At 39.2% G+C, this 16,986-nt stretch overlaps 1 protein-coding gene across 3 annotated transcripts in view; it reads left to right on the forward strand.

Annotated features, from left to right (window-relative positions):
* Positions 1-15,899, forward strand: part of LOC109687266 (broad substrate specificity ATP-binding cassette transporter ABCG2) — a 62,772-nt gene extending 46,873 nt beyond the window's left edge. For all 3 annotated transcript variants that reach the window (XM_020165095.2, XM_020165098.2, XM_020165099.2), the window contains exons 10-16: positions 3,037-3,119; positions 5,331-5,420; positions 6,627-6,751; positions 8,259-8,413; positions 10,489-10,578; positions 11,401-11,486; positions 13,332-15,899. In XM_020165095.2, coding sequence (XP_020020684.1) covers positions 3,037-3,119; positions 5,331-5,420; positions 6,627-6,751; positions 8,259-8,413; positions 10,489-10,578; positions 11,401-11,486; positions 13,332-13,506 — 804 coding nt within the window. In that variant the 3' untranslated portion in view covers positions 13,507-15,899. The remainder of the gene's footprint in view (positions 1-3,036; positions 3,120-5,330; positions 5,421-6,626; positions 6,752-8,258; positions 8,414-10,488; positions 10,579-11,400; positions 11,487-13,331) is intronic.
* The last annotated feature ends 1,087 nt before the right edge of the window (positions 15,900-16,986 follow it).

Here is a 16,986-nt window from a genome sequence, read left to right on the forward strand (position 1 = left end):
GATCCTGTGTTGCCTTGGGGACTCTAATACAGTAGTGAACAGCATGAGTTATAATAATAAACGTCTCTACTTTCATGAAACTTATTTTCTCATGAGTGCAGAGAGATGATAACTGAAGAAAGAAATCAAATTGATAGCATGTCTGATGATAGAAGAAACTGTAGAGAAAGTTTAAACAGAGCAGGGGTGAAGAAGATTGATGGAGAAGGAACCTCAATCCCCCTGTTATTGTTTTCCCAAGTAACTAGGATTATAGAGATGAGCCACTGGCACCTGGTTTGGGTTTTTTTTTTAATTGCTTTTAAGAGTAATTTACAAGTATCATGTTCTAAGACACTTCTGTATAACTTCTGGGCAGGTCACAATTAGAAGACAGTTGTTTACCAAACACAGGATCATACTTGTTTTGGTTTTAGGCTTCTTTTCCATAAAGCACTAGATGTAGGGCCTCCAGGTTCCATGTTCAGCCTACCTGCTTCATCAATGGACTCAATTACACAAAGTGAATTCCACCAGTAGCAGTCTTTAAAATAAAGGTAGAACCTCATATCCCTCTCAGCTTAGTGGAACAACTCTTGTTCAGATTCAAAAATGCTAAAATGTTAAATGAGGAATAGACAAACCCTTGTTGGTAAAGAACCAGATAGTAAATATTTTGCAATTCTCAGATAGTATATAATCTGATTCACAATCAACCCTACCATTTTATTGTGAAAGCAGCTGTAGGTAACACATAAACAAAGTAGTGTAGCTATATCCCAATACAGCCATAGTCATAGACACTGAGCTTTCAGTTTCATATGAATTTCACATTGCAAGAATTATTTAGCTTGACTTTTCCCCTCTCACCCCATCTGTAAAAGTATAAAAACCATTCTTAGCTTTTAGGCAGAACAAAAATAGGTGGTTGGGCTTAGCTTACCTGTGGGCCATAGTGACTGACTCTTTGGCATGGGGTCTTTAGTCCAATATGGTTCCTTTGTTTCTTTAAGTTTTGAACACAGAGTTATTAAAATGTTAGATGGCTTTCTGATGATCCATCTTGTATCTATTTTCTTTAGCTGTACTTTGTTTGAACCAGTTATTTACATGATTCAGACTTGGCTCTAACCAGACTGTATTTGGCAGATCTTGGAATGAATGAATCTGTGTGTATAAGAAGATTTAATGTTCATTCACTGTGCCAAGTGCTTTCTCATCAAATTAACCTGGAAAAAGTTATCATCAATCTGTGGGGCTGTCATCATTTCCATTAACATGTGAACCATTTGACTATGGATTCTCTTTTTTTAGTGAAAGCTACAAACATCCCCTCAGAACATACAGGAACATCTTTGGGGAATTTCTTTTTTATCCTTCTGTTGAAAGTAGAGCCAGGGGAGGTGGATGTGCTATCACTGATAAGTAGTGTCAATTTGCTTAATTTGCCTGGTGCTTTTCTTTTTCTTCATATAAAAAACAATAATACTGACATATCTGTAAAAGCATAATCTGATCACGGAATTCATGTTTTGTCAATATGTTTGAAAACTGACTGAAAATTGTTGTAGAACTTTGAAACCTGTAGATAACCCTCTACGGGTAACATTGACAGTGTTAACGTAAGTTACCAATTTTGAATATAAAAGAAACAAAGAATTTAGAGTGTGTAGTTGAAAAACTGAATAGTCTTCAAAGTTACACTGTGCAAAAGCGTAGCCTCTTGTATACCCGTGCATACTGCATGTTGGTGGAGCCATCAGCATTTATTTTGGAAGATTGATCTACTGGAATGAAGTAGAGGATATTCTGAGGTCAATAACAATGAGTCAAGGTGATGAATTTTTTCCCCTAAATTTCTGAGATTTTAAGGATATCTTGTAAGTGAAACATTAAGTAATATTCATTCTTGTTTACAAACAAGTCTTTTCTGGTCATGATTCTATTTTTCTACTTTGTCTTGCTACTTGCCAGAAATGTCCTTCACAAGTCACTTCATGTCTTGTTATCATTATAGTACTGAGATTCCATTTCCCACACCTTTCTAATTACCCTGTGAATAAGGAATCCCTCAAATAAGGTATACAGGATGTACTCTTTAACCCTTGTCAATTGAAACATGCTGTAGAGGCATTTTATTTAAAACCAAAAGTGATGCTGGTTCACTCTGCTTGGGAGCCATCCACACAGATTGGGTAGGTGCAGATAGGTGAGGATGGTGAGGATCGGCACCCAGGCGTGCCATGTTGACCATACCTGAGGTAGAAGGAGAAGCAATGACAGAGGAGATGGGTAATGGAGGTGCCGGGGTGCTCCAGAAGGAGCTGGCTGAATGCTTTGGTGACAGTGACAGTGCACTTTTTTTCCATGCAGCTTCCCAGAGGTTGGATAGGTGGGGACCAACTCCCCCTACTTCCTTGTCATAAGGAATTACATTGAGAAATTGTGCCATGAGTGATTTAAATTTATTATTTATGCATTTTGCAATGATGAGGTTCTGTCCCAGATTCTGGCACGTGCTATGTATCTCCATACCACTGCATCCTCAGCCTTGAAATGTGTATTTCTAATGTTTAGAATAAGGGCATCCTGATTTCACTTAAACTTACAAAACTGTACATGTTCCCTCTCAAAAAGTGTGGGTTCAGTCCAGGTGAAAACTTAGCCACTTGGACTTTGGTTCTTTCCCCAAATGACTTCCCCAGATGCCTGCAGTGCTCTGCTATCCTGAGTGGACTTGGTTGCCAGCACCTGACCTGGGCCGTGGACTGGCAGTGACTGGTAGAGCACTTGGAGTAGGGAATCGTAGCTTTTCCAGTGTCTGCTCTGTTGTCCTGTCAGCTCCCCAAGCAACAGACACCTTGATTTTCAGTTAATCTAGAAAACATGCTAACAGCATACACTGTTTTGTATTCTCCGAGGACTCTGGTCAAGCCATTTAAAGTGTTTATTTCAATGGAGAGATCTGACTATGTAGCCATGTATCTTATAATAATAAATGATGTGCAATTTTTTTACCTCTCATAGTAATACTTTCATTTTTATTTTTAAAAATAGACACTTATCACAGTTGCACTGGGATTGATTGTTGGTGCCAGTTTTGTTGGACTAAAAAGTGAGTGTACTGAAGTCCAAAACAGGTGTGTAAATTTATATGTTGATTTTGAGAAAATATTATTACTTTGTTAAAGACTCTAAACATCCATTAAAAATTTAAATGTATAACAAGAGCAGAATGCTTGGCTCTGTTTTTGTGGTGGTAGGGTGAGTTAGTGCATCAAGAGCTGAATATAAAACCTAATTTTTCCACATGTGGTTTGTGTGTATGTCATTGTGGACACTGCATAGCACCAGTTTTATGCTCTTAACAATTTTGTGCTCTTAACTGAACTGAACAATGAGTTCTGTGGTGTCGGTACCATCATGATGTGCAACTGCCACCACCACCCAACTGCAGAATGTTTTCCATCTTTCTAAACAGGACTTCTGTAGCCATTACACTGTCCCTCCTGTTACCCACCTCTCCCAGCCCCAGGCAAGCACCACTCTGCTTTTGGTCTCTGAAATTCACCTCTCTAGGACCTTCATATATTAAAGTCATACAATACTTTTTTTAATGACTGGCTTATTTCTCTTAACACAATGTCCTCAAGGTTCATCCACGTTCCAGCGTGTTTTAGAATTTCTTCATTTTTTAAGACTGAATAATGATCCATTGTGTATATATTACATTTTGCTTATCCAGTCATCCACTGAGTGGCTGAGTTGTTTTCATCTTTAGTCAAATCATATAATACTTGTGTGAGTATTTTTAGGACTTGCCACACTGCAGCTGTAGCATTTTCCATTTCTTTCTTTTTTCTTATTTTGTGGTAGTTGGGTTTGAACTCAGGAGCCTTGTACTTGCTAGATGTGTGCTTGAGCCACATGTCAGCTTCTTCTTGCTTAGGTTATTTTTCCAGTAAGGGATTGCACTCATGCTAAGGCTAGCTTTGGCCTGGGATCCTTCCACTTATGCCTCCTGCGTAGCTGGAATTACAGGCATGACCTCTGTGCTCAGCCCCATTTTACATTCTTACCAGCAGCACACGAGCATTCCAATTTCTCCACATTCTTGCCAAAAAGTGTTATTTTTTTCTTGATTTAAATAATGGAGACACATTGGATCTTTTGTGAAATGTCTTCAAGTCTTTTGTCCATTTTAATCTTGGATTTTTTCATTGTTGAGTTAGAGTTGTCTATATTTCTATAATATTCTTTATCAGATACATGATTTACATATATTTTCTCCCATTTTCTAGGCTGCCTTTTCACCCTGACAGTGCCTTTGATAAATAAATGTTTTAAATTCTGATATAGGTATTTCTTTCTTTTGTTGTTTTCAAGCCAGTTTTCTTCATGTGTTTTGGTTTCTTTGGCCAGGGACTGTGGAGTAAGCATGTGGACTGTTTTTCCTAACTGTTCTATGGACAACACTATATCAGTGTGTGATCCTTATGGGGTTTTAGTCATGTTTCACCATGAGACTTTTTAACATCTGTGTCATGTTCTGAACACAGGTGCTCAGAAACATAAGAGGCCCCAAGGTTCTCATTGTAATTTGTGTACTGAGAACCACTCTGCTGCGCCCTGAACTCCACGATTGATGCCCACCGCCTCAAGTTACTTCCCATAAGCCAGAGGGGTGGATGGCGTTATCTCCATTTTTACCATTGGGCAAAATTGAGAAAGCTTACCTTGAATCTATTTTTATATCTGGAAGAAAGCTGATTATTTTTGGAAGAAATAAATCAGCATAAAAGTCAACTCTTCACTTACTTAAGTTTTCTTCTGTATAGATCAGATACTGTTCCTCTACAATGAGGTGATTTTCCAGAGTTATGTCATCTTTTTAGCTTCCCTGTAGGCTGAGATTTCAGAATTCTTTTCAAAGCTGCTAGTACTTGGTTTCTGCCCCTTTGGAAGCCATTTCTAACCCAGCATCACAATTGTCACAGGATCTACAGGCTGGGATCTTTATATTGTGTTGCAGGAACATTTGAAAAAACATTGAAAAATCTGTCATGAGCTAAATTTTAAAGATGAAGTGGAAAGCCAGGCCTTTTTGTTATTTGTAGGAAAATCCAGAGAAGTAAAGAAGAGCTTTAGCTCTTTCCTCAGATGGTTTCTGGAGAAACTAGGCACTAACCTTTTTTATTTTTTAAATTTTGTTTTACTTATTTAATCTTACTTTAGTTTTAATTTATGATTCACCATTGCTGCCATTGTTAAAGCATTCAGAGTTCTGTGGATAGAAATCCACTTGATAGCACTGAATTCACTGTGTGCTCTGCTCCCATTCTGTCCTGCAGAGCTTCGCTGCTCTTTCTGCTGACAGTCTTCCAGTGTATCACCAGCGTGTCTTCTGGCGAGCTCTTCGTGCTCGAGCAGAAGCTCTTTATGTAAGTAGTCCCTGTTCTAGAAGGGCCATTGCTTGCTGTTGACCACCCTGGTCACATCCAGAACTGGGCCTAAGATGCAATCCTATGGATTGCCACTATTTTCTTGTGTTATATTTCATTATTTTTAGTTGACAAATATAAATTATATGCACTTACGCCCACAATATGGGCTTTAGAAGTACGTATAGAGATTACCAGTATAAACTGAGTAAAAGCAATCATGATTCAGATAGAAAATCAAGAACCTGTGGCATCTGCTACCGAGGGAAGGAGACTTTCAAGGTTGGGGTGCATTCAGCAAACTCAGTGCTGCAGAGAGTGCATCAACAGAGGGGAGGGAAAGCATCTTTTGTTTTAGGAGAAAAACAGGTCTTACTAACCCAAGCTAGAAAAGATTGAGGGGCTCAGGATAGATGAAGTGGTGGGCTCAACAGCAAGTTGGAGGTGGGAGGTAAAGTTGACAAAGAACCTGAGAAAGTTTCACCCACAGTGGGTGAAGGAGAGGACAGAGCCAGAGGGCAGCTTTACATCACAGCAAGAGTTGTCTCTTGTGTTTTGCAAACATGGAAGAGCTTTGTCCATATTTACTTGCCAAGGACAGGAATCTTCAGAGAGGGAAAGAATGAAGACACTGCTGGAAAAGCTTGGAATGACAGCAGAAAGGTATCAGGAAGTGGGAAGATTAGGGTTGGTAGCTGGCAGGGCTGGCCATTGGAGGTGAGGTCATTGAAGAAGTCTTTTTCCTTTTTTGATGTGAGAGTAGCAGAAGTAAAAGACTGTAGTGAGGGATGCTGCCTTGGGGACCTTGGAGAAAAGCAGAGTCACCTTCTTCATAACAGGAAGTGGGGAGGAGAAAAACCGCCATTATCCTGAGTTCAGTTCCCAAGTGCTGTTGTGCAGAGAGCCAGTGTCAGAGGAGCTGAGTCTCTGAGGAGAGTGAGGAGACACAGTCTGTTTTCCTGGAGAGGGAGCTCTGGGGTCAGAGCAGAGGGCAGCAGGAGGGAGGTTTATGAGAAGAGAGGGTCATAAAGACCTCTTCATGGGGGTGGTACCCGGGAAATCTGGTGCCTGAGAGAGTGAAGACGTGGAATGCTGTCTCATTAAACCTGGAGGGGTGGGGAAGCAGAAGTCTGCCCAGAAATCATCTCATCTGGTGTGTGCCTTTGTAAACTAATCTGCACATTTGATGTGTATTTCTATTTTTAGACATGAGCATATCAGCGGCTACTATAGAATGTTACCATACTTCTTTGGAAAACTGATATCTGAGTTAATTCCCAGAAGGTTATTACCAAGTATTATATTCACTTTTATACTATACTTCATGGTAGGTAAGTAACAAAACAAAAAGGAGGTGTCTCTAGAGTGATCTTGGTTCCCAACACTATAGTGAAGTCGGGTGTCTGTGGCTCATGCCTATAATCCTAGCTACTCAGGAGGCCGAGAGGAGGATCACAGTTGAACATCAGCCTGGCCAAATACTCTGAAAGACCTTAATTCAAAAACCCCCATCACAGAAAAGGGCTGGTGGAGTGGCTCAAGGTGTAGGCCCTGAGTTATAACCTCAGCAGCACCACACACACACACACACACACACACACACACACACACACAACTACAAACCCAGCCATAAGCTAAGGAAGCATGTACCCATTGTGTACTTCCTAAAAAGCTGTTCAATGTGGATGTTATTGTCAAGATTTGTTCCCAACTGAACTTTAAAACTACTTATGAAATTATGTTTTACTGACAGATGCTATGTGCCATGAATAGGTATGAAAAGAACTTATAAAACTATTGTGCTGAGAATCTGGAATATTTATTGCCTATTTACCTATATATTGTCCTTTTTATATAGATCTATACAGAGATAAAATATAGCTGTAGGTAATATCTCTACTATCTATAGGAATATATATATATACATATGTAAAAAATCAAACACACTTACATTCTCTTTCTCTCCCATTCTGTAACAAAAAAAAAAGATGTTGACTTAGGGTTTGTTCATTTAATATAAATAGTTGTTTGGTGGGGAGGTAGACTGATTAGTTAATTAAAAGCTTGGCTTCATCCCTGACACATTAAATTAGAATTTCCATATATTTCATTTGATGCACGCGCGCACACACACCCCAGAAAGATCTATCTTGACAATACCCTACGGGATAAAAACCTCTGACAGAGCTTCAGACTTTTGTTTTACAGAGCAGAGGTGTGTCATGAAGAATGAGGCATGGACTCTAGACCACCCAGACTCCTGATTAGTATTGACTATTCCAAAATCTTCAGACTGTATGACACAGAGCATTAGTTCACAAATTACAAATTACTTTATGAAACTTGCCTTATCCCCATTCTCAATCACAGAGTTAGGAGGTGATTTGTCTAGGAGAACAAGGTTTGTAGGCACTTTACATTTCCCCAAGGTCAAGTGATCCTAATCCCAGTGCCTTCATTACTGTAGTTACTGCAAACACTGAGTGATGTGGAGGTGTCTGGATAGATAAGTGTTTCCTACTGATGTAGGAAGATAAGAGTAGAATTTCAGCCAGTTGTGTTGCCTGTAACACACCATCTCAGGAACTCAGAAATTGCTTGTAATTACATATAAAAGGACACAGGTGTTACATGGAAACGTGTTTTTGCAGTAAATACATAAAAGAACACTGAGTGATACCGATACAGCAACATGGAGGGAAACACTGAGATTGGTGAGCCAGGATCATTGGACAGTAGGAGTCTTTGTTCAATTCTGACACTAGTATGTCAGACCATTGCAGTGGTTATTTGCATAACATACAATCTTGGAGACTAACCCCTTCTTTCCTCTCGAAGGATTAAACCCAAGCGGGAAGGCTTTCTTCACTATGATATTTACTGTTTTGATGTTGGGTTATTCGGCCAGCTCTGTATCACTGTCTTTTGGAGCAGGTGAGAATGCTGTGTCGATACCAACACTTCTTGTGACCATCTACTTTGTGTTCATGCTGGTGAGTATAAAGTGCATTTCTCTGTGAAGGAATTTCTCCAGGTTTTCCTTCTGCACATTCACCTGTTGCATAAACCTACTTGAGGACTGTTCCTGAGACTCTGATGTTTTCAAGAGGTCATACAATGAAATATAGTTCATAGTAGAGAAGGTACCAGCCTTTAGACAGCCTTTTCTGCTGCTGTTTAATGTTGTTACTATAATTTAGTTAACATGTCCTTACTAATGAGCTTAAAAAGACACTTCTTGATGCAGTGTTATGAAACCTTGATAAACTGTAACTTCAGAAACCAGAAAAAAATTTTGATTGGTCAGTTACCTCATATAAATGACAGGTTGCCTGCCTCCCTTTTGTGCTGGTGTTCCAGAGCTACTGGATATTCAAACACAGCATATGGTCTGTTTGGTGTCCCTACTGTCCAGGTGAAAGTGAAGAAGCATGAGGAGTGTCACAGTGGGACGCTCAGTCTATCTTGGATGCTGTCGTAGTTTGAAAAAGATTCTCTTAAGAATACTGGAAAATTTCAAATTCCACAGTGCTATGTCACCTCCTTCCTGGGTTCCTGACTGTTTTACCTGTATCTCTGTGTTTTAAAAATACAAGAAAATTCCGCAGTCCACATACTAAGTCATATCTTTTCTGAATTACTGACATCACTTGTTTCACATTTTTTTGCTTATTTTTTAAATGGTTACATAGTCCTAATCTTACATGCTCCAAGTTTTGCACTCAGGTAGACGAATCAGCAGATGAAGGGACCAGTTGTCTCCTTTTCCCCTATGACATCAAGTAAATTGAATGCTTAACCTGTGAATGTGCAGGACCTTTCTGCTAGAGAAGGAGTAAATGTCTTTAAATGGTACATTGTTAACTTAAACTCTTTCCAAAATTTAATTCTTCATTTTTGAGTTTGATAAATACCAGTGTATATAATTGAGATAAAGTTAATATTATTTGTGTTTCCTATATTGTCATTCAGTAAAGAAAATGTCCCTGCTTAAATAAAAATGCTTCACTCAATTAATTTGAACTGTTGACTGATTATTACAGACAGAACTTTGAAAACATGTCATGAAACCATATTTTACTCAGAGGTGATATGTTGTATTAGGTCAAGTGTAAATGTATGCACACACACCAGCCATATTGTCATTGTTATACATTGCCAGTATGCCCAGTATCAGGACAAGTGTATGTGAACCTCATGGCTGTCCCATGTTAGTCTCAGACAGTCCTTTCTGGCATCTCCATTGAAATACTGCTTTTTTTGGTAGCTTTCAATGGATGTATTGGCCACAGTTTGCTGTACACCACCACACTATTCGTTCCTCAGCTCGAGAATTGGGTTATCTTAAGCCTGCATTCTGTATTCTGAACCCCACATTATCCCTAAAATCATGGATACAGAGTACAAATCCTTACAAATAACAAATCAGCCAACTACAGATAAAAAATAAATATAACAATAAAACAAAAAGTTGGTTTGTCCTGAATATGTGCAGTTTTACTTTTCATGCCTTTATTCCCCATCTCTGCAGTGTAAACTGTTCACATAGCATTTACGGTGTAGGAGGTATCATAAGAAATCTGAAGATGATTAAAAATGTACAAGATACATATCTGTAAAGTACTATGGATATACACGAGTTACACGCAAAAACTGTGCCATTGTAAAAATAAATATCCGGAGCATTTACAGATCTTGCCATGTGGAACAAGAAACAATCCCCCTCCGATGCAAGGGACACTGTGCTTGTTAATCTTCCACAGTGTGCAGTTACAGAGAAAGTTGAAGGCAAAGTTTAGACAATTACGGATCTTCAAAATAACTGGAAATTGTGATGTGCAGTATAGGCACCTTGCCCTTCTTTTAAGACTGGAAATGGCCTTTGCTAAGTGGAGGTATACACGTGCGTGGGGAAGATTAGCCTTTAGAGTACATGGAAAGAATTTCAGAAGAGTTGGCCCTAGCAGAATTGCTTACCAGGTTTTAGGGTTCTTAAAGAAGATCTTGTTTAGAATTCATCATGAAATTACTGGTCCAGTTCTGATTTGTGGATGTTGGCTTTTTGTAGTATTTTTCAGGTCTATCATTGTTTTTTGGAACTATTCTTCCTGGACTATCATGGCTTCAGTACTTCAGTGTTCCTCATTATGGCTTTAGGGTAAGCAGTCATTATCTGTCATTGTGACTGGGTTTCCAAGCGGGAAAGCACCAAAATAAAGCCTTACTATGTCAGTTCCCTGCCATGAGTGTGAAAGCCTCCCATCCAGGAATTTCCTTTCTGGAGCAATTGATAAGGATTTCTTGTGAACCTGGGTTAGCAAAGGATCAAGAGTCATCTGAGGATTTCTCCTGGCACCATATTGCTTCAGGAAAATGAAGGGGTGGGGAGAAAATCTCACAACAAAGTGGAAATGGCCCAGTTGTCGAAAAGCATTGTTGGATTTCAAGTCAGTAAAGAAATAAGTGAGAAAATGGGAAACTAGAATACATAGTTTATATCAGAAGGGAAATTAGAAGGGAAACAATAGTTGTTTAATACTCACAGGCATGTTGGCTTTAGCAAGTCAATTGTATCTTAAGACAGTATAACTCAGTTAACTCCCCTAATTACAACTGTTTTTGATGAAAGCAAAGAAGAAAACATCATTATAATAAATCAACAATATCCGTTGAACACCATCGTAACATTTTAATTGTTTTGTTTATGGGATTATAAAATTTCTGGAAGAAAGAATGATTTCTGGGGTAATCTAGTCAGAGGTTTCCCCCTTTGGCCAATTAAGCAACATCCCAACCCAAGGCCTCCTGATTACCTGGGGAAATAATTTTAGATTCTTAGCTGCTTTGATGGGGCAAAGACTATGACTATGAAACATGGTGTTTTGAGAAGTAAAAATAAAGATTAAGCTTGAAGATACAATTGTTTCTTCTTTGGAAACTTTTAAACTGTTTATCTTGCCCTGCTCCCCCTGTGTTACAGGCTTTGCAGCATAATGAATTGTTGGGGCAAAACTTCTGTCCAGATCTTAATACAGCAGAAAGTAATAGCTGTCCAAACTATGTAATGTAAGTTTGTGTCCAATGTCCTCTTGGGTTTGCTTACCATTTAGTGTGATGTAGAAAGGTCCCTGGGCCTACAACTGGTACCAGTGAGTTCAGGGTCAATAACCTTTCTGTGTCTAAGTTTTCTCAACTGTAAAGTGAGTCACTGTGCCCTACTGCATGTGTGCATGCTGTACTCCTGTTCTTCTACAGTAAAAATCATACACAGTATATAGAAATGTTTCCTTTAGGCCTTGTGAAAGATCACTTTGATATTTTAATTGTAGGTTTCAGTGCTTACTTTTCAGAGTATTTGAGTTAAAAAAGAGCTGCTTTGATAGTTTAGCAAGGGCTTGAGGTCTCTGAACTGCATGGATTAGATGTTGCCTCTGAGCCCAGCCTGTGGACAGCAGTGACAGCTGAAAGGCAGTAAGAGCACAAAGCGGGTGGACATCACCTGTCAGGATGCAGGCACTTCCCTCTGCCTCCTTCCTTTGAGAGAACTCAGAAAATCAAAGGCCATACAGCTCTGTGTGTGTGTGTGTGTGTGTGTGTGTGTGTGTGTGTGTGTGTGTGTGTGTTTAAACTATGTTGGGAAACTATCAGAGGATGCATTCTCAAAGAAAGAAACACATATTTCATGAAGTTGAGAAGGAAATTTGATTTTTCCTTAATGTCACTAAAAGAGAAATGCAGGTTCTAATAAAATTAGAAGCTCTTGTTTTAAAATGTTAATATTTTTCTATGATTGTTATTGTTTTGATTTTGATACATAAATTAACAAGAGAAAAGAGAATGCTATTATCTTAAATCCTCAATTTTTAAATAGTATTAAATAATTCTAATGATGTAACAGATCTCTGTTGAGTTATTCACAGGAAAAACCTCTGTGAGGAGACGTTTGCTTTACACTGCCCATTCCCTTGGGTTTGATCTGAGCATGGCGTCTTTGTAACACAAAGTCCCTGCCAGCTTGCTGTACAGGAAGAGGTTGACAAGACAAATGGGACCAGATAAGGAGAAGCCACTAAGAGCCTCTCACTCCCATAAGGCTCATCCTCACAAGATGGAGGAGAGGCCATGGCAGGTTTTGGGGTCACTAAATCCCAAGAGATGCATAGGAATGGCAGCAGGCAATAACTGTTTCTGCACCTGGTGGTTTTAGTACCAGGTGTGTTTCTGGCCTGTGGCAGGCCACTCCATCCTGCTCTGCTCCAGCTGCTGCCTGAGTGTAATCTGATACCTGGGCTGCTGGTGACTTCCTGTACCTGAGTGTCTGTGATGCTCATTGGAGGCTTGGAGTGAGAGCTGACAGAAAGTGATTGTGGCTGATGCCCTTCTCCCCACTGTGCCCAGGTTTAGAATTCTTAGTCAGTGTTCTGTGCATAGCTGACCTATGAGTGAGCAGAGCCACAAAGAGTATTGATGATCTTCAGGAGGGCCTTAGGTGTCCTTGGTTAAAGCTGAGGTTTTCCCCATCAGCAGGAAGTGAAAAGTTAGTTGATAAATCCTCTGCCCTTTGCAGAGTGCAGCATTATAGATTTGTAAATGAATGAATCTGAGGAGCTTGAAACTTGGTTCATAAGGTGACTGTGAACTTGGCCAAGTTCCTTAGGCTTCCTTCTCCTCCTCTTTTAAGTGTGTATAATATCTGCCAGTTTGGATGATTTTAGAAATTAACTGAGCTTTAGATGCAAGTTGCTTAGCATGGCATCCACCAAAGTTGTAAGCACCAGTGACTGTGGATGAAGGAATGATTATTAACGATGTAGTTAACCTAAAGACTTTTAAATAAGACACAGTGAATATACTGAGTACGATGTGACGTATGCTAGGAATGGAGTTACATTTTCGTGTGTTGAATTGCAGATGTACTGGTGAAGAATTCTTGAGAATGCAGAACATCGATCTCTCACCTTGGGGCTTGTGGAAGAACCACGTGGCAATGGCTTCCATGATGATTATCTTCCTCACAATCACCTTTCTACAATTGTTATATTTTAACAAGAACAATCTTGGGCTGGGTGTGCGGCTCAAGTGGTAGAGAGCCTGCATGAAAACACAAGACCCCAGTTCAAATCCAAGTACTACCAAAGAAGAAATTTTTAAATTCCTATTGAATTTGCCATGAATTACCCTGAATAATGAGCTCCTTGATTTGTTTTAAATATCTGATGAAGATTTTTTTTGTTAACTTCTGTTTAATTGCCATCACACTATGGTTTAGCAATGATCATTTTCTAACTGAACCATTCACAACAAAGTCAATTACAGGTAAAAGAATCTGAGCTAAAGCCTAATATGTATCAGTTCAAGTTGTCAGACAGTAACCCTGAGAAATAATCCAGTCTAGTTTATTGACTCATGAAAGGAGAATCAAGTTCTAGAAAGTCTTGACAAGTTACTAATGGATCTGACATCAATTTCCTCATCTTTGGAATGATTAGGTCGGCCCCTATACCTCCAGATTTAATAGTCTATGAATCTGTGATCTGACATTGTGGAATAAATGATAATCTATTAATGCTGTATGAATGAAATCTAAGGTATGTCAGAAAAAACAATGTGATTTCTAGGATGAAAGAAGTCCTGCTGATAGAAAACAGTGTCTCTGATAAGCTTGTTGTGGTTGGTAGAACTTGCTGATAGTTTTCAGGAACCTTGACTGGAGCTCTGGTCTGCAAGTGCAGTAGAAGGCCAGGGTCTGGTGATATGGTTATTGTACCGTTTCTGGGACATTGCAGCCTGAAGTGTCGCTTACCTCACAGGGTAGCTCAGTGGTAGATAATAGAGCACCTGAACCTTCTGAGGAACTTGGCTAAGATGTCCTCCATGGAGAGCTGACCACTGTTGGATTTGCAAATTTCCAAGATCCTCACTAGCAAAGAAAATTTTAGATTCTGTTTCAAGAACTATTATTTTTGTCCTTGCCAGTTCCACCTGCTGCTTGTACACCTCATTTACATCCCTAAGTTCTCTTCATTCTATTCTTAACAAAAATAGGGAACTCTTTACCACTAATACTTCTTTTTTTGTGAAGGGTAATGTAGCAAGAAGTACAGTTCAGTGAATTACCATAAAATGAAGACACAGTGTGACCTCTACCCCCAGGTCAAAAAATCAAATATGACCAGAACATGGAAGCCCTCACACCCCTCTTCCCAATCACTACTTCCTACTGTCCCCATGGGTTGTTTCTGAAGTGACGCTGTGTACTCCTCTCTGTTGCTATTGTCAGAGCATCAATACAGTTCAATTTTGTGTTCTTATGTACACAGGTGTATATTTATGTCTCCCTCACCCTTTTTTAATGAACTTTTTATTTTCAAATAATTTGAGATCTGCAGAAAAGTTGCAGAGATAATGTGGAAAGTTCCATTGTGTCCTCTGCCCAGGTCTCCTTAATGTTAACATTTTTATACCAAGGTTCATTTGTCAAAGCTATGATAAAACATTGGGACACTGCTGTGACTGCACTGTAACTTTGTTCACATTCTATCAGTCTTCCACTCATATTCTTTATTGTTTGGGGATGCAATTCAGGAGGTCATATTGCATGTAGCGCCAGTATGTAAAAGCAAATTCTTATTTGAATTAAGGGAGCTGGGAGATCATCAGCTATGGACTGTGGAGGTCTTCAAATATCTTCGATCCCATGGGTGCCCATGTTGTTGCAGAATTAGTCAGGGACATAGATTTGTGTTTTATCTCTGCACTGGAAGCAAATTTTTCTTTTGATATTTTGAGACAGGGTGTCACTATGTATACTAGAGTAACCTGAAAGTACTGTGTAGCTCAGGCTGTCCTTCAACTCAGGATCCTCTTCCCTTCACCTCCAGATGCTAGGATTACAGATGTGTACTACCATACTCTGCCTGCTGTTTTTATGACATTGGATTGAGGCATCATCTCACAATATACATCTTTCTTTCTGGTTATTTTATGAATACTTAGGCCAGTTAGTATTTTTCTATTTTTGGTGCAATTTCTGCTTTTTATGTTACTGTGCCTTAATTACAGTTCCCTACATACGCATTTCTTCATCACACAGAGAGAAACACGTATCATTAATTTATACACCCAATGAAACTTCTAGAACAAAGAACACAGCCAAAATTATTAAGCTTACTTTTCAAATTATTAAGAACTTAAACATAACCTACTATACTTAACTTCCTTTTGTGTTGTAATGGATTTTGTATATACTTTTTATGATAGTTAAAACATTTAACTTTTTAAATATTTCTAAACTTGGAACATTATTAAAATGTATGAGTTTATTTTCTATAAGGTAGAAACAAAATGTTTGTAGAAATTTACTGAAGAATGTGAATATATTTATATATAGTTTGTTTTTATTTTCTTGGGTGTCAGAATTATTCTCTACCAAATGGGACCAAATGATTTTCGTTAAAATAAACCACAGGAATAAATGAATGCTTGTTCCTCTTTATGCTCCAGTTAGAATTCTTGGGTTGCTTCTCTTAGTATGTTGGGTGAGGGAGTAAGACAGAAAGGAAAGCTTGGAGAAAGATGTTAAAGAGGAAGTGCAAGTACCCCTTTCCCTGTCTTTGACCCCATCCTGCATGAACTATGCTTTTGAGTTTTAATAGCACCCATAGGATGTATGTCCATTTGACAAGTAACATGACTCATTTACAAAATGCCTATGGACCACTCCAATTCTTGCTCAGTGGGCTGCAGAACAGGCTTGCAAAGATGGTTAGAATGGAGGTCCTCTGACAGGAGGAGATTCTGATGGTCACTACCAATGATACTTGAGCTGCCAGCAGCAGAGCACATGCTGAGATATCAGTACAGTCCCGCCCTTCTTGGGAACCTAACCAATCAAAAATGAGGTGGCAGGATAAAGCAATAAATGAATGATTGTGACTGATGCCTCTGGGGATCACTATTTTAGACTGCAGGTCATACTAAGGAAATTAACTTTGCAGAATTGTTTTTGTACTATCTACAGCTGTTTTTGCCCTTTAGTGCAAAGTAGCAGCAAAGAAAGGAATTATAGTGTCAATGTATCTTGTCATTTGAAGGCTACAGTTACTGCTACATAGTGGACAGAGAATTCACAGAATTTCCTCATTCTTCCCATGGTCCCCAACCTGTTAAGAGCGCAGCAACCAAGGATCTGATATGTCAGGATAAAAGGTGAGGATCCCTGCAGCAAGCAAGCAGTTTATTGCAGCTGAAGTAATGGCCAAGAGTGAGGGAACTTTGAAAGAATGGTGGAGGAAAGAAATGAAAATAGCGATCACAGCCTGTGAATAGCGATAACCATGGGGAGGAGCCAATTCTACAAATGCACCTGCATTGAGTTTCCTAGAAGCTACAACTGGACTCTTGCTTAAAAAGTCCAGAGTGGACAAAAGGTGGCATGAGTGGATCTGAGTGGTGTGAGAGGTGGAATGAAGTGGGTGCTCTTGGAGTTCTGTCACATCTCCTCTGTGCACTTCCAGTTTTGGTTGTAGTCTGGTGAGCTGAGATCAGTCTGAGAGCATCCCACCCT

This window comes from Castor canadensis, chromosome 9 (assembly GCF_047511655.1).
Source record: "Castor canadensis chromosome 9, mCasCan1.hap1v2, whole genome shotgun sequence".
Taxonomy (NCBI): domain Eukaryota; kingdom Metazoa; phylum Chordata; class Mammalia; order Rodentia; family Castoridae; genus Castor; species Castor canadensis.